Genomic DNA, 21,841 nt, shown 5'->3' with positions numbered 1-21,841 from the left:
ACTTAATTTTCAATTTCATGTCTTTTAAAATTATTTTTAAAACATAATTTCAATTTTGTTTCAGATTTGGGGGGGCAAGTACAAATTTGTTACATAGGTGTATTACGTGATGCTGAAGTTCGGGGTATGATTGATCCTGTCACTCAAGTAATAAGCATAGTACCCAATATTCAGTTTTTCAATCCTTTGCCCCTCCCTCAATTTCATGTCTTGAAAGAAAAGAAAACATGCATCCTGCAATTTATGTAATTTTTATAATTGTTACTTATAAAAATATATCCAAATTTAATTTCTACAAAATACCATTTTAATTGAATTACCAGCTAGTAGGTCTGCCGATGCTGATGAACTAGAAGCAGCCTGAGATGCAGGTTGGGGTTCAGAAGCGCTACTTCCAAACGCATCTATCCATTATCCATTGTGCAGCAGAAAAGTAAGAAAGCGTAAAAAGTAAGTACAGTAAGTAAGTATTATGTAGAGAAATGCAGAGACATGACAGTGTACAGTGAGCTTGTCTTTTGTGGGTGTGTGAAATGATCACATGAATTGAATTATGCTCCGACAGAGGTATCCTCTCAAAAAGGGTTCTAAAATATTAACAAGTAAAAGGAATTCTTTTTTTTTTTTTAAGAATAAAATTTTGGACCAAACCCTGTCATCTGTCAAAACAGAAGCAAGGTTTTAAACTTTTTACCTAAAGGTATTAAAACAGAATTTTTCAATTTAAAATTATATTAAATGTTTAAAAAATTAATAGACTTAATTCAAGGAGCAGCAATATTATTTGTACCTACATGTCAAGGTTTAGTGTTTATTTGACACAAGTCTTGAGCCCCCAAATATCAGACACTGCAACATCTCTGTATTCCTCATGTACCCATCATGGAATGTCCACGATGCTTTAATGTACAGGAGGTACTCAACGTGGGTTAAGCTTTCTAAGGATGGTATTTAAGCTCAAGAGTTAATTCAGTACATCTTTCTGCCCTCAGATAACACATAAAGGCAGAGGGAAATATATTCAGTTTTAACTGGCTTGTTTTAATTTCTAAATTATCTATTAATAGGTCATGTTTATTTGGCTTTTAGGAACTTAGAGATGTTGATTTAGCCAACAGATCAGGATCACCAAAGAAGAACAGTAAAAGGAAATTCCAGTCAGGTAATTCTACATTAGGATGAACAAAAAGTTGAAAACATCGAGTGAAAAATTATGTGTTTTGTTAGGTCATGCACTGAAAATTATGATGAAATGATGAGGATGAAGATGATGATGGCAAAGAAATGAAAATGATCTTAAGAACTTAAGTTTACATTTAAGAGATAGAAGTTTATATAGCCTAAAGAAAAAATGATGAAATATAATAAAATAGATGTAAAAATTATTCTGAAGAAAAAAAGATTCCTAAGTGTTGATGGAGGAGAAATACGCACCCCCAAAAAGGTCTATGACACCTGAAGAATCCACCTTTGCTGGCGAGGCAGTGGTTGCAGGAGATGGTGCTGCAAATGCATCCACTGCAGTGAGGCACAGACAGGAAAAAGTGCATGTCACCCAAGGGAAAAGAAAACCATGAGCCTTGACAAATGGCATCTTGGGATTTCATGGTTCACTCCAGGCAGAAAGACTGTAGACAATCTTAACAGTTAAGGAAAAGTAAACGGATTTTAAAATACACATTCTCCAGAACAAAATAAAATTTTGACTCCTTGAGGTCAGAGGTTTCAGTGTGAAAAAAATTTTCACTAGCCTTAGATTTGAAATATTAACCCTCATCAGTTGATGATGGTACCAAGAGTGAGTTTTTCTTTTCCAATAAATTTTAAATTTAAAAGAACTCAAGAAAAACCCACATGTCATATCCTTCTCTCCATGCATTACTCCCACAAGACATCTCTGAAGGCCTGACCTTGGCAAAGCACTCACCGGATAAGAGGTCAGCAGTGAGAGAACTCTCAGGCACAGGAGAGGCCCCTTGTGGTGGAGAGGAGAAAGCATCTTCCAAAAGTGAAACAAACCAAAACCAAGCAGAGGTAAGTAGTAGAAAGCTGAAATCAAAGTCAAAAATCTAACAAATGCATTATCACAGGTGAGTACTAACAGCTTAATCAGGAAAACATCTAAGAAACTAAAGTGAAAAAAAAGGGTTGCTTTGGTTTTACCTGTACCAAACAGGTCTATGCTAGGAGCAGCATCTGGCTTAGGCGCTGCAGCAACTTCAGGAGCGGACTCAAATAAATCTAAGACCAAGAACACACATGCCTTTACTCAACTTGAACAATAAGCCTGACACAGCATCACTTCCTAGTCCTGAATTAGCACTTTGCAGAACTCTGAATTAAGCAGCAAATGGTTTCTAGAGAACCATTTAATTACACAGTCTTCATGCAGTACATCTCAAGGACCAGAATTCAATCCATTAGACGGAAAGAAGTTGACAACAATAACAAAAAATTACCACCAAAGATATCTAGAGCAGGAGGAGCAGTGGTGGCGGTGGCAGCGGAGGTGGTGGTAGTGGTGGTGGCAGCGGCGGTGGCAGCGGTAGTGGCAGCAGCAGCAGCCGCAACGGCAGGAGCAGGAGAAGGAGCAGTTGCGGGAACCGGAGGGGCTGTGCTAGCTGTAGGGGTAACTACAGGAACACTGGTCTCAGGTGGCTTCATTGCAAAGAGGTCCAGCTCAGGTGCAGCCTCTGCACTACCTTCAGATGGGGCAAAGGGGTCTTTTGGAAAGGAAAGTGGAGACACACACAGCATCAGTAAGGAAAGAGACAAGAGACAGCGTCATAACTATGGCAAGAGACACCCTACACAGATATTTACACACTAGCTAGGTGTGAGGCTCCTTGGATTTAACTACTATCCTATTGGCAGGGGTTAGTGATTAGGATGTTTTTCTAAAGAAAAGGGGAAACTTAGTAGGTACCACAAGTTAGCAAACTAAAGCACTTTGCAAAGTGCTGTAAGATTAACCTACAGTCTAGGATCAGAGATTGCTATCCTTCAAATCTTCACTTAATTTGGTCAATCTGGTAGCTTTGAAAATCATTAAAACATGCCAATATATTTGAACTCAATGTTACAAAAGAGTACAATATAGCATTAGAAAAAAAAAAACATTAAGACAGCATACTTGCACTGACAAAATTGTCAATCTTAAGAAATTGTCAATTTTGATAAGTATGTACTTCATTGTCTTAATGTTTTAAATGCTGGCATTATTTATTCAGTTATGATGAATGACACTTTATACTCAGAAGAAAATAAAATTAGAAAACATATGGCCACTTCTAACTATGGGGGTTTTACATTAGGACAGAAAAATAACAGACTGGCTAATGACTTTAAACCCACCATTTCCTGAACATGCATCAAGTGCTGCTGCTACAGGGGTTGGGGTAGCTGGTGCGGCGGCCCCTTCGGATGCTGCAGGGGCCTCCCCAGGAGAAGCTGCAAAGGCATCTTGGGTGCAGTTTTTAAAACAATAGAAATTAAAAGAATAAAAAGAGAAGAAAATATAGTAAAAGAACCAAGTTAAATTGTGAAGAAGGCTCCCTTATACAACATGAATTTTTAAAAACACATTTTTATGGCTCATGCACTGTTGGTGGTCACAAAACAATTATTCTTTGCACACCTTCATGTTAGTTAACATGCAAGTGATATAGTGTTGATATTGCTGAGGTCTAATAGGATCCAAAAGGTAATGACATTCTCATTGTATAAGGGCTCTGAGAAGCATGTTTTATGTATCATTAGAAATGGATGTAAAAATTAAAACAAAAAATATTTTTATTATGTAATTTAAGACATTAAACTTTCATGTTCAGGTAATACTGACTCACTGTATTATTAAAATGTCCCTGTCTCATAGTTTCTAGCAAACATAATATCTTCTTTAATGCCAACAAAATTAAATATACAATGGCAATGTAAATAATTCTAGTTTTAAGACTTTTTATAATCTAGTACAGGCAAAATTACAGTGTTAACATGAAAGGTTTACTAAGCATTCCTAAGTGTTAAATCTTCACTATCCTTGAAAAGCATTTTCAAACATAACCAATGACTTATTTTAAAGACACAAAGAGATAAAATAGGGTATGATACCATAATGCAATTACATTTTTCTAGTTATTCGAAAAATAATTTATTTTCAACAGATTAAAACTAGAGTTTCACATTTTACGACTATAAGCATATTATTACTTATAGTAGAATATCATTAACATACAAGCAGCCACAGTTTATAAATCCCCAATTTACAAATGGCTGATGTGTACAAATGCTTCCCAGTGTGTTTCTACCAACAAACAATGTTAGCTAAGGTAAAAAGTCCTTGAGCTTGCATAGAGATACTATAGTTTCAAAAGTACAGAAGGAATCAAGCCATGATAAGCATGACAGGCTTAGGATAAGAAAACCCTGGAGAGTGAGACCAGCACCCACCTAGAACCTGTCACTTACCTGCTAAACTTCTCATCCCCAAATACGTCTTCCGCAATATCTACCCATGTTTCCTGGAACACTGTTCCTTCAGTCATGAAAATAACTTGTCATATATACTTGGGAAGTACTACACAGTATATGCTCTTCCTTGGTGATTTACGTAGTATATTAGGCTCTAGGACATGCTACTGTCAAGATACTTGTTTCTTAGTTTGACCTGGCATGTCCCAAACTGAGTATGAAACACTCTTTAGTAATGCAGAGTTCTAGTTTTATGCAGAATAATAAACATTAAACTAGATACTTGCTTGGGTTAAAAGGCCCTTTACCAAATCACAAATATCCCTAGAAGGGACAACAGGACATCAGTTGTTCATATCTTATGGATTAATCTGATCTGATTGTTCCTCTTGGTTATACTGAGGAAATATAGTTCAACTGATTTATTATTAGAGACAGAATCTTGCTCTGTTGCCCAGGCTGGAGTGCAGCAGCACTATCATAGCTCACTATAGCTTTGAACTACTGGGCTCAAGTGATCCTCTGGCCTCAGCCTCCTCAAGTACTGAGATTACAGGCCTAGGGCACTATGCCCAGCCATGAATATATGTTTTGAGTGTCAGGTCAGCTGAGAGGCCAAATTAATAAAACTAAAGAAAGAAGAATACATCAAGGGATAGGGTAGGCATACTTTCTAAATGCCATGTTAAGGATACTATACTTGAGGACTTAGGGCAACACACCCCCTAAGAGTGGGGCAGAAGAATGTAAGAGAAGTATGAAGAGATTTTGGGAGGGCTGTAAACATATTTTGCCATGAGTCAGGTTAGTTGTTTTCTTTTTTTTCATTCCTATAAAATTTGGAACCGAGGCCAATAATACTGCAAAGAGTAGAAACACATAGCAGTCATATATATTGCCATTATTAAATTTAATTTCTGTAGCCATCTTGTGATTTAGGTTCTACTGTCTCCATTCTGTAGATAACAGAACCAAAGCTCAAAGCGTGTGTGTTCTCATCACAAACAATAAGTGAGGCAATGTATATATGTTGATTAGCTCAACTTAGCCATTCCACAATGTATACATACTTCAAAACATCATGTTGTACATGATATATATATATTTATATATACATATACTTTTTCAATTAAAAATTATTATTTTTTAAAAGTCTGATGACTAAAGTTACACAGCAAGAAAATGGCAGAGTTAGGATCTGGCTCAGAGCTGTCTGACTGAGCTTTGTGTGTTTAGCCACTGTATTTTTTTATGAAATATGCCTCGTTTTACTATATTACTCCCTTCTTTATAATTGAATAAACATCAGTTACATTAGTGCCAGGGATCAAATAGATATTTACGGGCTGACCCCTTTAGGTTATCACTTATGTGTAAGGAGATAAAGCCCATATTGTTACAGCTACATCCTTAGAATAGGGTTTTAAAAAATCCCCTTGTCAGCAAGACATCTCCTTTTAATGCTTCTCTTGTTACTTGAAACTAAATATTATCAACTTAATTCATCTACACCTGTCAGAACTTTTCTTAAAGGTAGGAGCTGCAGCTGCTCCCACCCCCAGCTGTTTGAATCTTCCTAGCCCCAAAGGAGACATAAATGAGTGTCCAGATGGTACCAGGCCCAATCACTGTCTGACTGAAGCCACAAAAGGGACCTTGAGTGAGAACTGCCCAGCTGACTGAGCTCAGTCAGCCACCAGAACTGTGAGAGAGAAAATTTGAATTTGTTAAAAAACAAATGAAACTTTTTTTTAATATCTAGTTTTTTCATTACAAATAGCAGCATTATCTTTCCAGTATTGTAAACTAAAGCTATTTCCAGTTCAGTTCTCTTTTTCATGTTACCCATTTGCAGTTAATTTCTACATTCTGTCAGTTTTTCAACCAGTGCTATTTCTTAGAAATGCATGCTCCTGCTGTTCGCTGTTCTTCAATTATGGACTCAGTCTAGGCCTTAACCCATAAACTGATCTGACTGCTGCAGACTAGTCTTCTTTTTCCCTTCTAGCACTCTAAGAAAGAATTTTCCTCTCAAACTTTTTATCATGTGACTACCTCTCTCATGAGAACTGTTGTTTCCCCCAGGCTGACCTTTTCTCCCCATCTACTTTGGGCACATAAGCCATCTTAAATCACACACTCAGCACAAAGGTTCCAATTGTTCTCAACAGCCCAAATGTCACATTCTGGTTCCTCTTTGTCCCCAAAGGTCCCAGGTTATATGGCTACATGAAATCTAGTTGAAAGTGTTTAAGTATTGGTTTTAAGGAAGGTTGGTGAACTGAGTTCTTTGACCAACATATACCCAATGTGATCAGGGTTTTGAGGTAAGTTCTTTGGTTTTCCAGCCACCTGGTTTAATGTTTGCAGACTACTAACCTCATGAAGGTTTGCTCACAAATTGACACAGCTGATTGAAAGAGTATCCTTGTTGGTGCGCAGAGGAATTAGCATCAATTTAGCATTCTAGTGTTTAGAAAAACCCTGTGTTCTTCAAATCAATGTGCTATTGTTGGTAAAATTGGCATCAGTATAAAACAGGTTATTTTAAGGATTTTATCTTTTATTTTGTCAATATTTATAAATTTTACTAAATTTTAAAGCATAACACTGGCCTTTGCCGGATTGTCATAAAAAAGCATCTCATTTCTTTAAAAAGTTCACTTTAAATACATGAAGCATTTAATAAACGTATAGATGCTACCTGGGAAAAATTTTTTAATGACCTTACATGAACTACTTACATTGAAAGGGCTAAACATTATTTGTGCTTCAATCAGAATATTTCTTTTTAAAAAATAACAGGAAATTTTTATTTTTCAAAATTTATAATTTAATGATAGTACTAAAATACATTAACAGTTTTTAATATGTCATAGAGATGAAATTAAACAAGCCATCTTCTGAAATTAAATCTATTAAGCTTTCTTTCTAAAGAAATCTACTTAGTTGCTATACATATTGCATAGGACCTCAAAAAGGCATGTTTTAAAGTTGTAAAGTTATGCTGTGTTAAACAAAACATAACTGGTTTTCTAATTATTCTAGAGTTCTACTACTTGTCAATTGTAGAGAGACAAAGTATTTAAAAAATGGTCACACAAAATGGCCAAAGAGATTTTAGCTTAGGTTTTATTAAAATTAAATCTCTGAATAATTTCTTAAAAACCAATGAAGGGCATGAAAGAAATTACAGAAAATCACTGAAAATCACAAAACAGATAATGACATATATAGACTCCTGAACATAAAGGATGGAGATTTTATAGCTATCAGAAGCCAGGAGACAGTTATAGAACTATACAGATCAATAGAATAATTATGATGTGATTTTCAGATGTAATTGTCATTGTACACTCATTTCTCAGCTAGATGACTGGAAAGGATATTGATAAAATCACAAGAACAGTCTCATTCTTTGGCAGTAAGTTACATGATTCTCTGCAGTACTCCTCCTTTAAGCTTATATTTAAAGCTATAAAGAATGCCATCATGAAAATTTTCTAAACATACAGGTTTTTCTACTTGATGAATATAGTCAAAGCAGAAATAAATGAACAAAAACAGCATAATGGTGCAAAGAATATTTCAAAGAAATATCTTTAGTCTTTATTATTCTAGAGGGCTATGCAGGAAGTAAGATAGACTTGATTGATTTCTTTGAGGTAATCAGCTCCTTATAAGTGGACTGAAAACAAAAATCTAAACAGCTAAGGTGTAGAAATGTTTCAGCACAAAATTATTATGCATCCTGTCCATATTTTCCTAACATTTTTTTTTCTGTTAAGATAAGCCTATGAGAAACTACCCATAGCCACACCAATAACAGAGGGTGGGGGAAGGATAAATTTTAAATTAAAACATTTATTAAGTATATTACCTATTATTATTATGGAACTTTCAAGCTAGAAAGACCTTAGAGATCTTCTAGACCAAGTTTCCAATTGTATAGATGGGAGAACGGAGGCTAAAGGAGGTCAAGAGGCTTACCTTAAGTCAGGCCTAAACAACTTTGACAAACTCTATTTCCCACCTGATTTAGATTTGTGGAAGGAAGAGGAAGTTGATTTTATAAATGTAAGCTAAAATTAAAATTTTTGATTTCAAAGGATATAGGGGCATAAATGAAAACCTAACCCTCTATAGTGGGTGACTCTTTTTAATTTAATTTTATTTTTGAGACAGGGCCTTGCTCTGTCACTCAGGGTAAATTGCAATGGCATGATCATGGCTCACTGTAACCTCCACCTCCTGGGCTCAAGCAATGCTTCTGCCTCAGCCTCCCAAGTAGCGGGGACTACAGGTGTGCACCACCACAACTGGCTAGTTTTTAATTATTTTGCAGAGACAGGGTCTCATTATATTGCCCAGGTTGGTCTCAAACTCCTGAGCTCAAGCAATTTTTCTATCTTGGCCCCCCAAAGTACTAGTATTACAGACGTGAGCCACTGCGCCAGACCATGGGTGACTCTTTATTCAAGGGTCTGCAATCCTTTCTCTCCTACTCTTTTACAAACAGGTTTCTCCTGTAATAGGAATGACAGTACAGCAAAGCAGCAGAAAATGTCTTTTGTGTAGCAGTGGCAACAACGATGTGTCTAGTGGAGTGCTCCTTGTCTTGGATGATGTTGGCCAACCTCAGAGACTGGAGCATGGCATGTAGCAGAGTGGTAGGTGACAGTGTGTTAAATGTATGTTTCCAGGGGTACATATTGATTACACCAAAGCCTGCCAAATCTCTCCTGCTCTCACCATTTTCTTCCTCCAATTTCTTTACCATATTCTCAAAATGCCCTGGGAAAGATGTTATATGGTAATGAAGATATACAAAACTATAATGACTATAACATCACTTGATGTATGTGTTTGATGTAAGAACTTCTTTAGGTATGGACATTAGCACCACACAGATGGGGATACATATATGAATAAACCGGGTTCACATGGCTCATCAGGTCTGGGCATATTATACTGGCAGAGTCCAAGATATTTTAGTGGGTCAGAATTTACATTTCCATGGAAAGCATATTTTTAGACAATCATTTCAAAGACTGACTTAAATCTGTTTTCAATCAGCCTTTCAAGTGCTACTTCAGATGTTTTCTCAGAGTTCCAAAACCAAAGATGATCCAAGTTTTATTTGGACAGAACAAGCTTAAAGCTCTAAAAACAGGCACATCCCTAAACTCTCTTCAGAGACTTCCAAACTTGAATTACTCTTATTTTTTGCCCTAAATATTAAGAAATAACTTAGGCCAGTATTGCTCCTCCTACATTCCCCAAATATTCTCTGGGCTACTTCTAATCTGACCAAAAAGCTAAATAAACCTAAAGGTGACAGAGAGCTTTGGTACCACTTTTACACAGACACTGGAGAGCGGGAACATAAAGGCAGGAGTTCTGAAGGTAGCAACATGAATTCTAATGTTAAAAAACCTGAAAATCAAATAGGCCAGATACATTGAAATCTCTGCTATAAAACTACTAAAATTAAGTGAAGAGAAAGTTGATGAATTAAGTGAAGATAAATATACATGAATAAACATTGAAAAAGTACTTAAACACTCTGACATGCTGTTACATAACGTAAAAAAATTTAAAGACCTTAACTCCCAAGTAATTTTAGCAATCCTGAAAGGAACATGAAAATAGTGGCGAGACTAACTAACCTCCAAAGAGATCCACTTCAGCAGTGACAGCAGTAACAGTTGTAGTAGTGGAGGCAGAAGCTGAGGCAGTTGCAATTTCAGCAGTTGTAGTAGGAGGGGTAGGTTCTGGTGCAAATGGATCTGAAATCTGTGCTTCAGAGGGAACAGAGGAAAGTGCAGCCAAAGAATCTATATTTCACCAGAGACAGAGAGCAAATGGAGAGAAGAAAAGCAAAGGACAAAAGATATACCAGACTCCAAATGATCAAAATGAGGACAGTTGTTACACACAGAAGTCTGTCAAAACGGAAGTTTAAAAACAAAGCTTTACTCACCCTCTCCCAAAAGGTCTACCGATGTCCATTACATGGCAGCATATGAATAAATAAGAGCTAAAGTTGAAACATGCAACCATACCAATGTCCAAGCCAGATAAGGCACTAACTAAAAAAACCTTAGCTTTATGTGTCTTTTACACCATTTGTCATTAAAAACATAAATATACTACCTATTATCATGGAACTGTCAAACTAGATGGGACCTAGAGATCCTCTAGACCAAGTTTCACCTATAGACATGTACCCCAGATTTTATTAACAAGCAAATGGGTCACAAAACTACTTGTGCTGTAGCTAACCTTATACATGAAGATATCAAAGTCATACGATCACATAATATTGATGAGCTTTCAAATACATGTTGGTAAATAATTTTAATTCTAATAAATTCTGGCAGTAATCCCATATTTCTCAAAAAAGTAGAAATTTCACTTTAAGCATATATAAAAAGAAACTGTTTTCCCATGTTTAAAATATACAGACACACAACACACACTTATTTGTGCTTCTGCAACATGAATTTACCATGAAAAATAAATAAATAAATAAAACACTCTCTCTATTATGGAGCCAAAGATGAGGATTTAAAAAATCCTCTGTATTCTTTCAGCCGATTGGGTTCATCGCCAGCTGTAGAAATGCCAAATCTTACATGCAAAATTTAAATTAAATTTACTAAAATGAATTTGCTAAAATTTGGTTGCTTTACACCAACAGGAAAAAAATGCTATCATTACAATATGTCCCCTGAAATAAAAATGTGTGTTAGTACCTAAAACCTCCAAGAAAAATTTAGAGACATCTGAAGTGGCTATGGTCCTTGGAAATGAGACCATCCAATTAGGCTTATAGACTTTTAGAGATTATAATTTACTGCCTAGTTATACAGAATTCAAATATGCTTCAATAATAGAAGTGGCTTGATCTTATCAAACAAGATTGAGAAAACAATTTTTTATTTTTGCTTAGTCAAATGAACAAACACATATCTGTTACAATTTAGCATCACCTTTAACCATGACTGGGTATCTACTGGCCAAATTATAGAAGTTTATTTCAATTTCTTAAAGTCTTATAATTTTTACTATTTTGCTTAGAAATTAGAGAATTGCTTTATTAGCATTTCCCCACAAAGCTGACTTTTCTATTGCTATGAAATGTTGCAGTTGTAGATGTTTTGTTGAGGCAAAGTGCTGTCTAATCATCAAAAGATGAACATCAGGCCCTATAAGGTGCCTTTGTACTAATTATAAAAACATACTCCCTGGGGCAAGGGGAGGGAAAGCATTAGGACAAATACCTAATGCCCGCAGGGCTTAAAACCTAGATGACAGGTTGATAGGTGCAGCAAGCACCATGGCACATGTATACCTATGTAACAAACATTCTGCACATGTATCCCAGAACCTAAAGTTAAAAAAAAAAAAAGAAATAAGAAAATTTACATGGTTTTCACATATTTATCATTTTAAACAGGTTAAAGATAGTACCTTTCTTGTGTAAGTGTAGTGATGACCAGCATAGTACTTGTCACAGAAGGAGCACTCAATCAATACTAGCTTTCATTGTAACTTGAGAATTGTCTTAGTTTTTATTTTAAAACGAATCTTATGTGTTTATCAAAAAAACTTTAACCTTATATAGTCATTTAAAATAATTGAAAAAAGCATAAAATATGCTTTAAAATCAAACTACTATGGAAACTGCTTTACCCCAAATTTTGGCCCATTAGCTTACCTATTGGGACAATTGATGTTTAGCCATGTGAACAGACCCCATTTTGTCAGAAATATAATGTGGATCCAACTGCCTTTTTGGTTTTTTTTTTTCTTTTTTTTGAGAAAGGATTTCACTACGTTACTCAGGCTGGACTCTCAACTACTGGGCTTAAGTGAGATTCTCATCTCAGCCTCCTCAGAAGCTACATGCATGAGCCACTGTACCCAATTTTTTAAATCCAACTGTCTTTGGTAAACCAGTGAGTTTGTTTTACTGTTTTATGGTTAAAATTTGAAAATAAAATAAAAGCTATATTCTAAAATAAAAGCTATAATATCTTAAAAGAAAACAGGTACTCTCTGTAGTGAGACAGATTAGAAAAAGTAAAGCATCTCTTTCTCAAGGATAATGAGAAAGGCTCACAGCCTGGCTACAGAGTTCCGGCTGGATTTCAGCCTCCTTGCCCTGCCTTTGAGCAATGCACGATCTACATGTCCATATAGTACAGCCCTGGCTAAAACCATACTGCTCTGCTTTCTCTTTTTATGTCTAATGATATTTTAATGTTTCAATCATCAATAGTTATATATTTCTAACCAGTAAAGTCTAAAATGTATCCTAATGAAATTGGTTATTACAATCAATTCCCTACAATATTATGTGTCTTAGCAAAAAGTATTTAGAGATGAATTGAATAAAAAATGTTATACTGCAATTCAACAAAATTTCACCTTTTATTTTTATTTTTTCCTTTTATTTATTTGGCATTCTCTTTTGGTGTCAAAAATTTTTTTTAAAAAGATAAAAATTATCCTCCAGTTTCATGCCGGGAATATGGAAAGGGACTAGTTTACAGTTTCACTGTTTATTCATTAAACTTCTAACAAAGACATTAAGGTAATGAAAATAAATTATTAGCAAATTAAAATAATCAGTGATGAAGCTCAGATAAAAAATGATAAAAAGAATGCTCTTATAAAACCTCTTCAGCAATCTTTCCCTTTACCAACTGAAATTTAATAAAGTTAATAAAGCTGAAAGAACAATTCATCTTAAAAATTGATAGCTGTAGCCTTAGGAATTGAACATTTCAATATAGGGTAAGGTTTATATATTTAAAATGGAAATGTGCCAACATTTAAATGTTCTTATTTATAGTTAGCAACATTATTTCAGAACTGGTTATCTTTCTCTTATTTTTGTTACCAAAATAACTTGGAAATGAGATCAAGAGATTACAGATAGGACTTTTGATATTATACTGACACACTGTTTAACAAGACCACCAAAGGATATTTAATTGTTTAGAGAAATATAACTTCATTTGACTTAGTTATTATTGTCATTAAAGGCTTTGATTCTGCAATGTTAAGTTGTTACAGATCTTGTCTGCTAGTGATGCAAATAATCTCTGTATAGGAGAAAAGATAACCTCAAGGCTATGGTTTTTATTACCCGATAGAACATTAACAGCTTTCTATCTAACCTAGCCATCTTATTCTAACATTCCTTTTAAAATACCTATAAATACTCAGTTCCTCAAAATGTTCTTTGAGACAGCTTTATCATCTTACTGGTTCCTCATTAGTGAGTTACTAAGTCTTTTATTTGTGTTGCTTCTATAGTTGTACAAGGCATGTCTTAAACTTTTTGAAAATTTTATTCTGATAGTTTGGTGCATCCATTAAAACCAACTCTTTGCAGCTTTGAGCATTACGAAGCAATCACTTTAATTTTTATATTAATATTAAATGTTTTAAATCAAATATTTGTAAAAGGCTGATTTTTTTCCCTGAGATCCATAAATAAAATGGGAATAAGTGCTTAGATGTGATTCCTTTCAGTCAATCAGTTTAAGTATGGATTTTTTCTGGTACAAATAAGAATCTGTAAAAAGATTTCAACTGTATGAAGCCAAATACAATGTGAATAAAATCAATTCAGGCCTAAAAGAATCCAGGAAGGAGGCTACACCTGATCAAACCAAATTAGAAATGCTAATTTAGAGTAACCATAAATTAAGGGGAATACTCAATCCTCTAAGGCCTGAGTCTCTAGACAACAATTACTAAAAATAATCAGAATTTTATAGTAATAAAAAAGAACAACAAAAAACCCACAAAACTTCCTTGTTGCAATAGTTAAAATAAAAACTATATGACTATTTGAACATTCTCACTGTATTATAGGCACTTTCTCTGTCTCTCTCTCAATATATATTTCAATAAATAAATGCCATTCTTAGCATTTTCCCTCCAAGTTGCTAACACCATTTTGGATAATCAAAAGGTAAATATTAACAATTATAGCCTAAGTAAAAACAATGAAATAAAATGAATAGAGAAATGGCAAGGCTGTCTGGTTTCATTCACCTCCCCATGCAGTGGCTCCTCCAGCAGGTGGTGGTGGTGCTGGTGCTGCGGCTGCTGCTGCCCCTCCAGAGGAAAAGTCTGGCTGGAGGTCCAGGAGATCACTAGATGGTTTAGAAGTGCTAAAAGGAAAATAAAACATTAAAATCAGATTTTGAAATTTTATAACATAAAGGTGTTTTTGAATAAAGACATGCAGAAATCATCAAAGATTTTAGGTATTTTAAATGCAATAAAAGAATAATACTTTGGAAAGTATAGAGATATAGCATATACCAAGAGTTGGCAAACTACTTTTGTCAAGGGCAAGATGGTAAGTATTTTAGACTTTGAGGGCCAGTTGGTTTCTATCATTACTTGACTCTGCTATTGTAGAATGAGATTAAGACACAGACAATACATAAACAAATCAACAGGTCTTTGTTCAAATAAAACTTTATTTACAAAAACAGAGAGTGGGCTGGACTTGATCTATGTGAAGCACCCTATAGGGAAATCAAAATCATAACCTTGAGGTTATCTTTTCTCTATTTCCCAAAATCTTTTGTATAGAAAAAAAATTCATGTCTTGAGAAGAATTTATTTATAAACCAAAGGACACTAAAGAGAATTATTAACCACTAATTTATCTTTTTCCTGCATTAGACTATAATATATCAATGTTTTGTTGAGGCAAAAGTGCTGTCTAATCATCAAAAGATGAACATCAGGCCCTATAAGGTACCTTTGTACTAATTATAAAAACATACTCCCTGGGGCAAGGGGAGGGAAAGCATTAGGACAAATGTCAAGAGGACTCACCTAAAACGACTACTGCATTTTTTATTTTTACTCAGTTGAGACTGTGCTTTTCAAAGCTTCTCTATCTGTAGAAGCTCCAAGGAGCAGCCTTACTATTCAAAGTATAGACCTCAAAGTAGCAGCATCCTGGGACGTTGTTATAAATGCAAAATCTCAGGCATACCCTGTATCTACTACTTCAGAATCTTCATTTTAATCAGAAGCCAAAGCAATTCACATGTACATTCAGATTTGAGGAGAACTGGCTTAAAGGTTACCAGGCCAGGTGTGAAGCCATTAGGGTCCCAGGTTCCCCACCTGCCTTCATAAACAGCAGTTTCATCTTTATCTTTTTTTACATATTAGATTTCCAAGTAATATTCTTTTGAAGAAAGGATTCTGCTGCTTTTAAAAAGTAGTTTCAAAACCACTGAAAGCATTGCTTAGTTTTGATGTCCATTTCATAAATACAACTGGACTAAATAACAGGAAAGGAATACATATTTATTATTAATATATTAAAGCTTTTATAAGAAGCGATTTATATTAGAACAGTAACAGAAAGAACTTGTTTATACCAAGCTTGCTATTATAAAATGCAGAACTAAGCAAGTAGAGAGTAAAGCATGGGTTAACATGGGTACAATACTTGGATTTCTTGCTCAAAGTTCAAGTCTCCAAATATAGGGCATTCATAATCAGAGTCAAAGATACTACAAAGTGATACTAGAATCCTCTTAAGGCAAATGAACTAAGGAATTGACCTAAATTTATTATTTGAGGATACCCCTATGAGCTGGGGATTGATTTTAGGTGGCCTGAGATTTCAAAGAACACACAGTCATCCCCCGATTTCTCACTACTGTTCTGATCTCTAGGTGCTATAAAAACTGATTAGGAATACCCCGAAGGCCTCCTCCTACCACCAGAGTGTGAGTTCCTCATATGCACTAGATAACTGGTCTGACAATTCCAAGTTTAGCGTGTGTGTGTGTGTGTGTGTGTGTGTGTGTGTAAAGCATTTTAAAATACCTTTTGAATTTCCCACAAGAAGAAACTAATTTTAGAAAACACTTTCTACATCAGTCAATTTCAGAAAAAAAATTGTGTGTATCATTCTTCCATTTCCTTTCCCAGTTTGTGACACCAAGGTGATTTCTATAGCTTAGGTCTTTCTAATGATTTAAGAGGCACAGGAGTAAAACAATGTACTTTGTGTAGTAAAAACCCCAATGTATCACATTATTAGGATTATATTTCCTTTGGTGAAATCATTTGGGTACAGCACATAAAAATAGAACCAAATTCTAATAAAATACTAATAAACATAACTGCATATTTATTAACCAACCTGACTGGGACAGCCGCAGATGCAGTTGCAAATAAATCAACCGGTGGGGATGTGTCAATAGTTTTAGCTGGTGTAGAATTGGGAGACGTAACAGTTGTGGCTGGAGAAGACTGAAAGTGAAGATGCACAACACAACGCACTTGAGTCAAATATGAATCTACAGGACACTGAGCAACAGGACGTTTTTTGTATACCCATGACATGCCCAGAAATTTTTTTTGTAATTCTTGTGGAGGAAAAAAAAAAGCTCAATAAAATTTGAAATCAATAATTGTAATAAATAATCAATATTGGCTAAAATATGTTACAAATTTTAAATGTAACATATAAAATGATAAAATATTTGGCTTAACATTGCAATGACTTCCATTCATTAATTAAAATAAAAGCTAAATATATTTCTTGAACATAAAATTATTAGGAAAGATCTTACTAGCTGCAAAAAATTTCAAATATTATCAATTGTAATAATTGCTAAAAAAAAAAAAATGTCATTATGTTTTGTCATCCTAAAAAGATTTCATGTGAGGTCCTGTCAGATGACTTTCAAATCCAGAAATCTAACTTGCAAAATAGTTCACAGTTGGAAGAGAACAATTCCCAAACAAGATTCAAGTCACTGATGTTTTGAAGATATCGTGACTATAGCCCATCACTAATATGACATAGATAAAACTAAAAAAGTAAAATAAAATCTAGTATTTATTTTCTGGACTAGTTTTTTTAAGAAGAGGTATTAATAGTCAAATAATATATTAAAAGATTTTTATTTAGTTGCTGTAACTAAACAATTTCATCTGGTATATTTAATTCTTCATGCATTCACAAGAGAAAGATTAATAGAACATTTCAAAACAATCTATTGATTCTGTAGATTAGTTCTGTAAGTGGAGATGAGATTAACAGCAGGTAAAATTCATGAAGACCAAGACCAAGCCAGGGCTATCAGATACTCCCCTAACTGGACATCTGACTTCAAACAGACCAAACTTAAAGGAAGTTTTAAAAAGAATAATTTGAAAAAAAAACCTGAGGAGATAAGAAATTTACAGAAATTTACAGACTTAAATAATATGTTTGTCCAAGAATATAACTAATCCAAAAGTCAAAATTCAATAGATATGCAAGTGTTAAGCATTCAGCACTTCAAGAAAGGTGGACACAAGAGCGGTGTGGATGTTGTTGATCAGAAAATATCAACTCAGACCTCTCTCTTCAACAAAAATCCAAATCTTCCAAATAGAATACAAAACATGATCAATGGAAGAGAAAGGACTAGTTAAAGCTAATTGTATGTCATCCATTGGGAACAATGAGAAATCCTCTAAGAAAAGGTTTTTAAAAGCCAATACATGTAAATAAGTTTAGAAAAATGATATTGATGAAACATTGAGAACTTAATGACAGCAATAAATATTATCAACATAAATGCAAAAAATGAAACTCTACAGAAGTCCATTAAAAATGCCTTGGAACAACAAGCTCTGAGGAGATGTAAGAGCGAGGAAAACAGAACCCAAATAATCTGTTATTACAAAAAGAAAAAGTCAGTAAAATTCAATTTGGCCAAAATGTAGAAACAGACCAACCCCAAGGATGCCACAATTTTACGACACTCTACTCAGCAGTTATGTATTGGAGTTTCTCACATAGACATAATGGTTTTAAACCTGGCCTTATATCAGAATAAATGGAGCTTTTCACTTGTTTGTTTTATTTGACTGATTTTTCAAGGTCCCTGAGGGGATCTTAGGCAGTCAGCCAACCCATCACTGGCATAGTACATGGTGTCTGGAGATCACCAGTGCAGCTATAATGATATCCTTGAATATCTGTAATGACAGCAATTATATAATGGAAATTTGTCATAGAGGAAAAAACACATCTATTACATTTTTGTCTGAAGAATACAATGGTAAATGTGAACTACAGACCTACAGAAGTAAATACTCTTGTCACTAATAACCCTAATCCTGTCCTTCCACATGGTAAAAAAGAGATGAGGAGGTAAATGAGTTATTCAAGTTATTATAGTAGACTGTCTAAAAGGCATATTTGTGGAAAGACACCCAATTACAATGGATTTCTCTACCATTGAAACATGCTTACCCATCTCATAGGACTCTGATTTAGAATATGTAAAAATGTTTTACAACTATTAAAACATTCTACTGTCTGCTGTAATATAAATACATGAAAATCTCTCCAACTTTAAAAATATTTAGTCCAAACAAACGACTAAATTGCATATACTATACTACATTGGACTTAGAGACAAATATAAAGGAGGATACATAAAAACGTAACTTGCCTTTCCTCAAACAATTTAAATTAGAATTACCATATGACCTAGCAGTCCCACTTCTGGGCATATACCCCCAAAGAATCAAAACCAGGGACTTAAATAGATATTTGTACACCCACATTCACAGAAGCATTATTCATAAACCCAAATGATATAAGCAACCAAATATCTACTGACAGATGAATGCAAGAATAAAGTGTGGTATACACATATAATGGAATATAATTCGGCCTTCAAAAGGGAGGAAACTCAGGCACATGGTACAACATGGCTGAACCTTGAAGACATGCTAAGTGAAATAAACCAGCCACCAAAGGACAGATACTATATGAGTTCACATATATGAGGTTCCTAGAGTAATCAAATTCATAGAGACAGAAAGTAGAATGGTGGTTACCAGGTGCTCGGGGAGAGAGGGAGGTGGGGAGTTATTGTTTAATGGTATAGTTACAGTTTTGAAAGATAAAAACAAGTTCTGGAAATGGATAGTGGGGATGGTTGTACAACAGTGTAAAGGTACATAATGCCACTGAACTGTACACTTTATGATGGTAAAATTGTAAAAAGCGAAAAACAAAGAACCCCCTAAACAGAAAACCAAACTTACCTTACTTAATGGAGAGGGAGCACCAGATCTAAAAGGCAACATAAAAAAAAATTAAAACTGAATATATATATGTGAATATATTTGTAGAAGCTTTTAAGTTGGATTTCACTTGGTCAAGCATTAACTTGTTTTATATACAGACTTTTAAAATAATGGACAAACTATTTTTTAAAACTTTTAATCTTTTACTTAATAATGACATCCCCTTCCACTGTTTTCCATCTACTTAATTTCCAGTACTAGAAATACTTAAATTCAACATTATTTTCTATATCTCTAGCAACTCAAATTCTTTGAGTCAAACATTATTGCCTATGTCCATAAAAAACAAACTGTCCAAATGGGAATTTAAAACTATTTTCAGAAGGCTTGGAAAAAACCATGCTTTGTAGAATTATAAAAAACCCCAACACCCAGTGGTTTAGATCACTAAGGTTAACGTACACTGTGAAGATCCCTATGGGCCCTGTGCCTGAAATATGTCTCGGCTTCCATATTCATACCCTTGAAGCCGGTTTTTTTTTTTTTCTTATGGCTGTAATAAAAACTCCAGCAAGAATATTCTAGGAAAAATATTCCCATCATCCTGTTATAACTAGTGGAGCTAGGAAATAAACAGCAACGTTGATGCTTTTTTCTAAGAAAATGAGGGAAAATTAGGAAGGGGTGAATTTTAAGTTATATTACTGGTAGCATTGACTATTGCAGATCATTTCTAGCAAAGTGCTTTGGAAATAACTGCCAGAACAGTTCACATTTTACTAACTTCAGTTGGTGAAAAATGAATAACAAAACAAGATGAAGACTAAATACATTTCAATAAGCAGCCTATATTCACCGCCTTAGTGAATGGCAGGGATGACTTTTTACTCATCTACAGAGAAAATATCACACACATAGCAGCAGCAAAAGAAAATTACAGCAGAAATTTAGTAAGTAGAATTTTGTACAATATTATGAATTTTTGTCTTATTGGATACAGCAAATTTAACAGTATTATACGCCAAGTTAATATATATTTTTTTTGAGATGGAGTTTCACTCTGTCACCCAGGCTGGAGTGCAGTGGTGCGATCTCAGCTCACTGCAAGCTCCACCTCCCGGGTTCAACCATTCTCCTGCCTCAGCCTCCTGACTAGCTGGGACTACAGGCGCCTGCCACCACACCCAGCTTTTTTTTTTTTTTTTTTGTATTTTTAGTAGAGATGGGCTTTCACAGTGTTAGCCAGGACGGTCTCGATCTCCTGACCTCGTGATCTGCCCACCTCGGCCTCCCAAAGTGCTGGGATTACAGGCGTGAGCAACTGCGCCCGGCCCAAGTTAATTTCAAGTTAATTTGCAAATTCAACTTCATTTGCAAATACATGCCTGCCATTTTTTGTTTGAATTTAATTTCTACCTAAAATGAATATAAACAACAGGTAGCAAGGGCACAGAGAATTCCGCTATATAAGAAGCATAAGGGTAACAACTTGGTTACATGTAGTTTGGCTAAAGAGTAGTATCTTAAGAGTAATACAGTCTATGAGGGAAAGGATATACCTTTATCTATACTGTTCATGTCAAAGAGTCTACTGAAATATCTACAGTAAATTACTTAAGAACCTAAAAATCTAGTACAGCATAAGGTGGAAAATGTCCTACTGAGTTTTGGCTAATAATTTCTTCACTCCCACTATTTTTTCCCTTTATGTATGGAAAAAGAAGAGAGTTAAATCTGAATAAAAATTCAAGAAAATAATAGCCTGAATTCTGCAAAGAATACATAGAAGCCTTTGGCATGGTCACTTTCTAAGAATGAATTAATTTAAATTAATTTGTTTCTCTCTCAAGCAATTTTCATAAACCAGTTCTTAGTGATATTGATACAATTATAAATACTTATAAAGAAAAGAGAATAGACCAGGTGGGGCGGCTCACGCCTATAATCCCAGCACTTTGGGAGGTCAAGGCGGGCAGATCACTTGAGGTCAGGAGTTCGACACCAGCCTGACCAATATGGCAAAACTCTGTCTCTACTAAAAATACACACACACACATAAAAAACAAAACAAAACAAAAATTAGCTGGCTGTGGTGGCACCCGCCTGTAATCCCAGCTACTCAAGAGGCTGAGGTGGAGAATCGCTTGACTCTGGTGGGTGGAGGTTGCAGTGAGCTGAGATCACACCCTGTGCTCCCTCCAGTCTAGCAGACAGAGCGAGACTCCGTCTCAAAAAAAAAAAAAAAAAAAAAAAAAAAAAAAAAAAAAAAAAA

At 34.8% G+C, this 21,841-nt stretch overlaps 1 protein-coding gene across 11 annotated transcripts in view; it reads right to left on the bottom strand.

Moving 5' to 3' along the window:
- Positions 1-21,841, bottom strand: part of SNAP91 (synaptosome associated protein 91) — a 165,881-nt gene that overhangs the window by 38,710 nt on the left and 105,330 nt on the right. For 9 of the 11 annotated variants that reach the window (XM_017863004.1, XM_017863001.1, XM_017863002.1 and 6 more), the window contains 11 exons: positions 19,588-19,615; positions 16,676-16,785; positions 14,548-14,666; positions 10,454-10,468; positions 10,140-10,307; positions 3,355-3,462; positions 2,460-2,723; positions 2,164-2,241; positions 1,928-1,999; positions 1,435-1,518; positions 321-404 (listed from right to left, as the gene is read on the bottom strand). In XM_017863004.1, the coding sequence (XP_017718493.1) occupies positions 321-404; positions 1,435-1,518; positions 1,928-1,999; positions 2,164-2,241; positions 2,460-2,723; positions 3,355-3,462; positions 10,140-10,307; positions 10,454-10,468; positions 14,548-14,666; positions 16,676-16,785; positions 19,588-19,615 (1,130 nt within the window). The remainder of the gene's footprint in view (positions 1-320; positions 405-1,434; positions 1,519-1,927; positions 2,000-2,163; positions 2,242-2,459; positions 2,724-3,354; positions 3,463-10,139; positions 10,308-10,453; positions 10,469-14,547; positions 14,667-16,675; positions 16,786-19,587; positions 19,616-21,841) is intronic. The other 2 variants (XM_017863011.1, XM_017863009.1) reach the window with 2 other exon arrangements.

The sequence above is a fragment of the Rhinopithecus bieti genome, unplaced genomic scaffold (assembly GCF_001698545.2).
Source record: "Rhinopithecus bieti isolate Rb0 unplaced genomic scaffold, ASM169854v2 scaffold_66918, whole genome shotgun sequence".
Classification (NCBI taxonomy): Eukaryota; Metazoa; Chordata; class Mammalia; order Primates; family Cercopithecidae; genus Rhinopithecus; species Rhinopithecus bieti.
The sequence above is the reverse complement of the archived record's forward strand: the minus strand, read 5'-3'. Positions and strand labels throughout refer to the sequence as shown.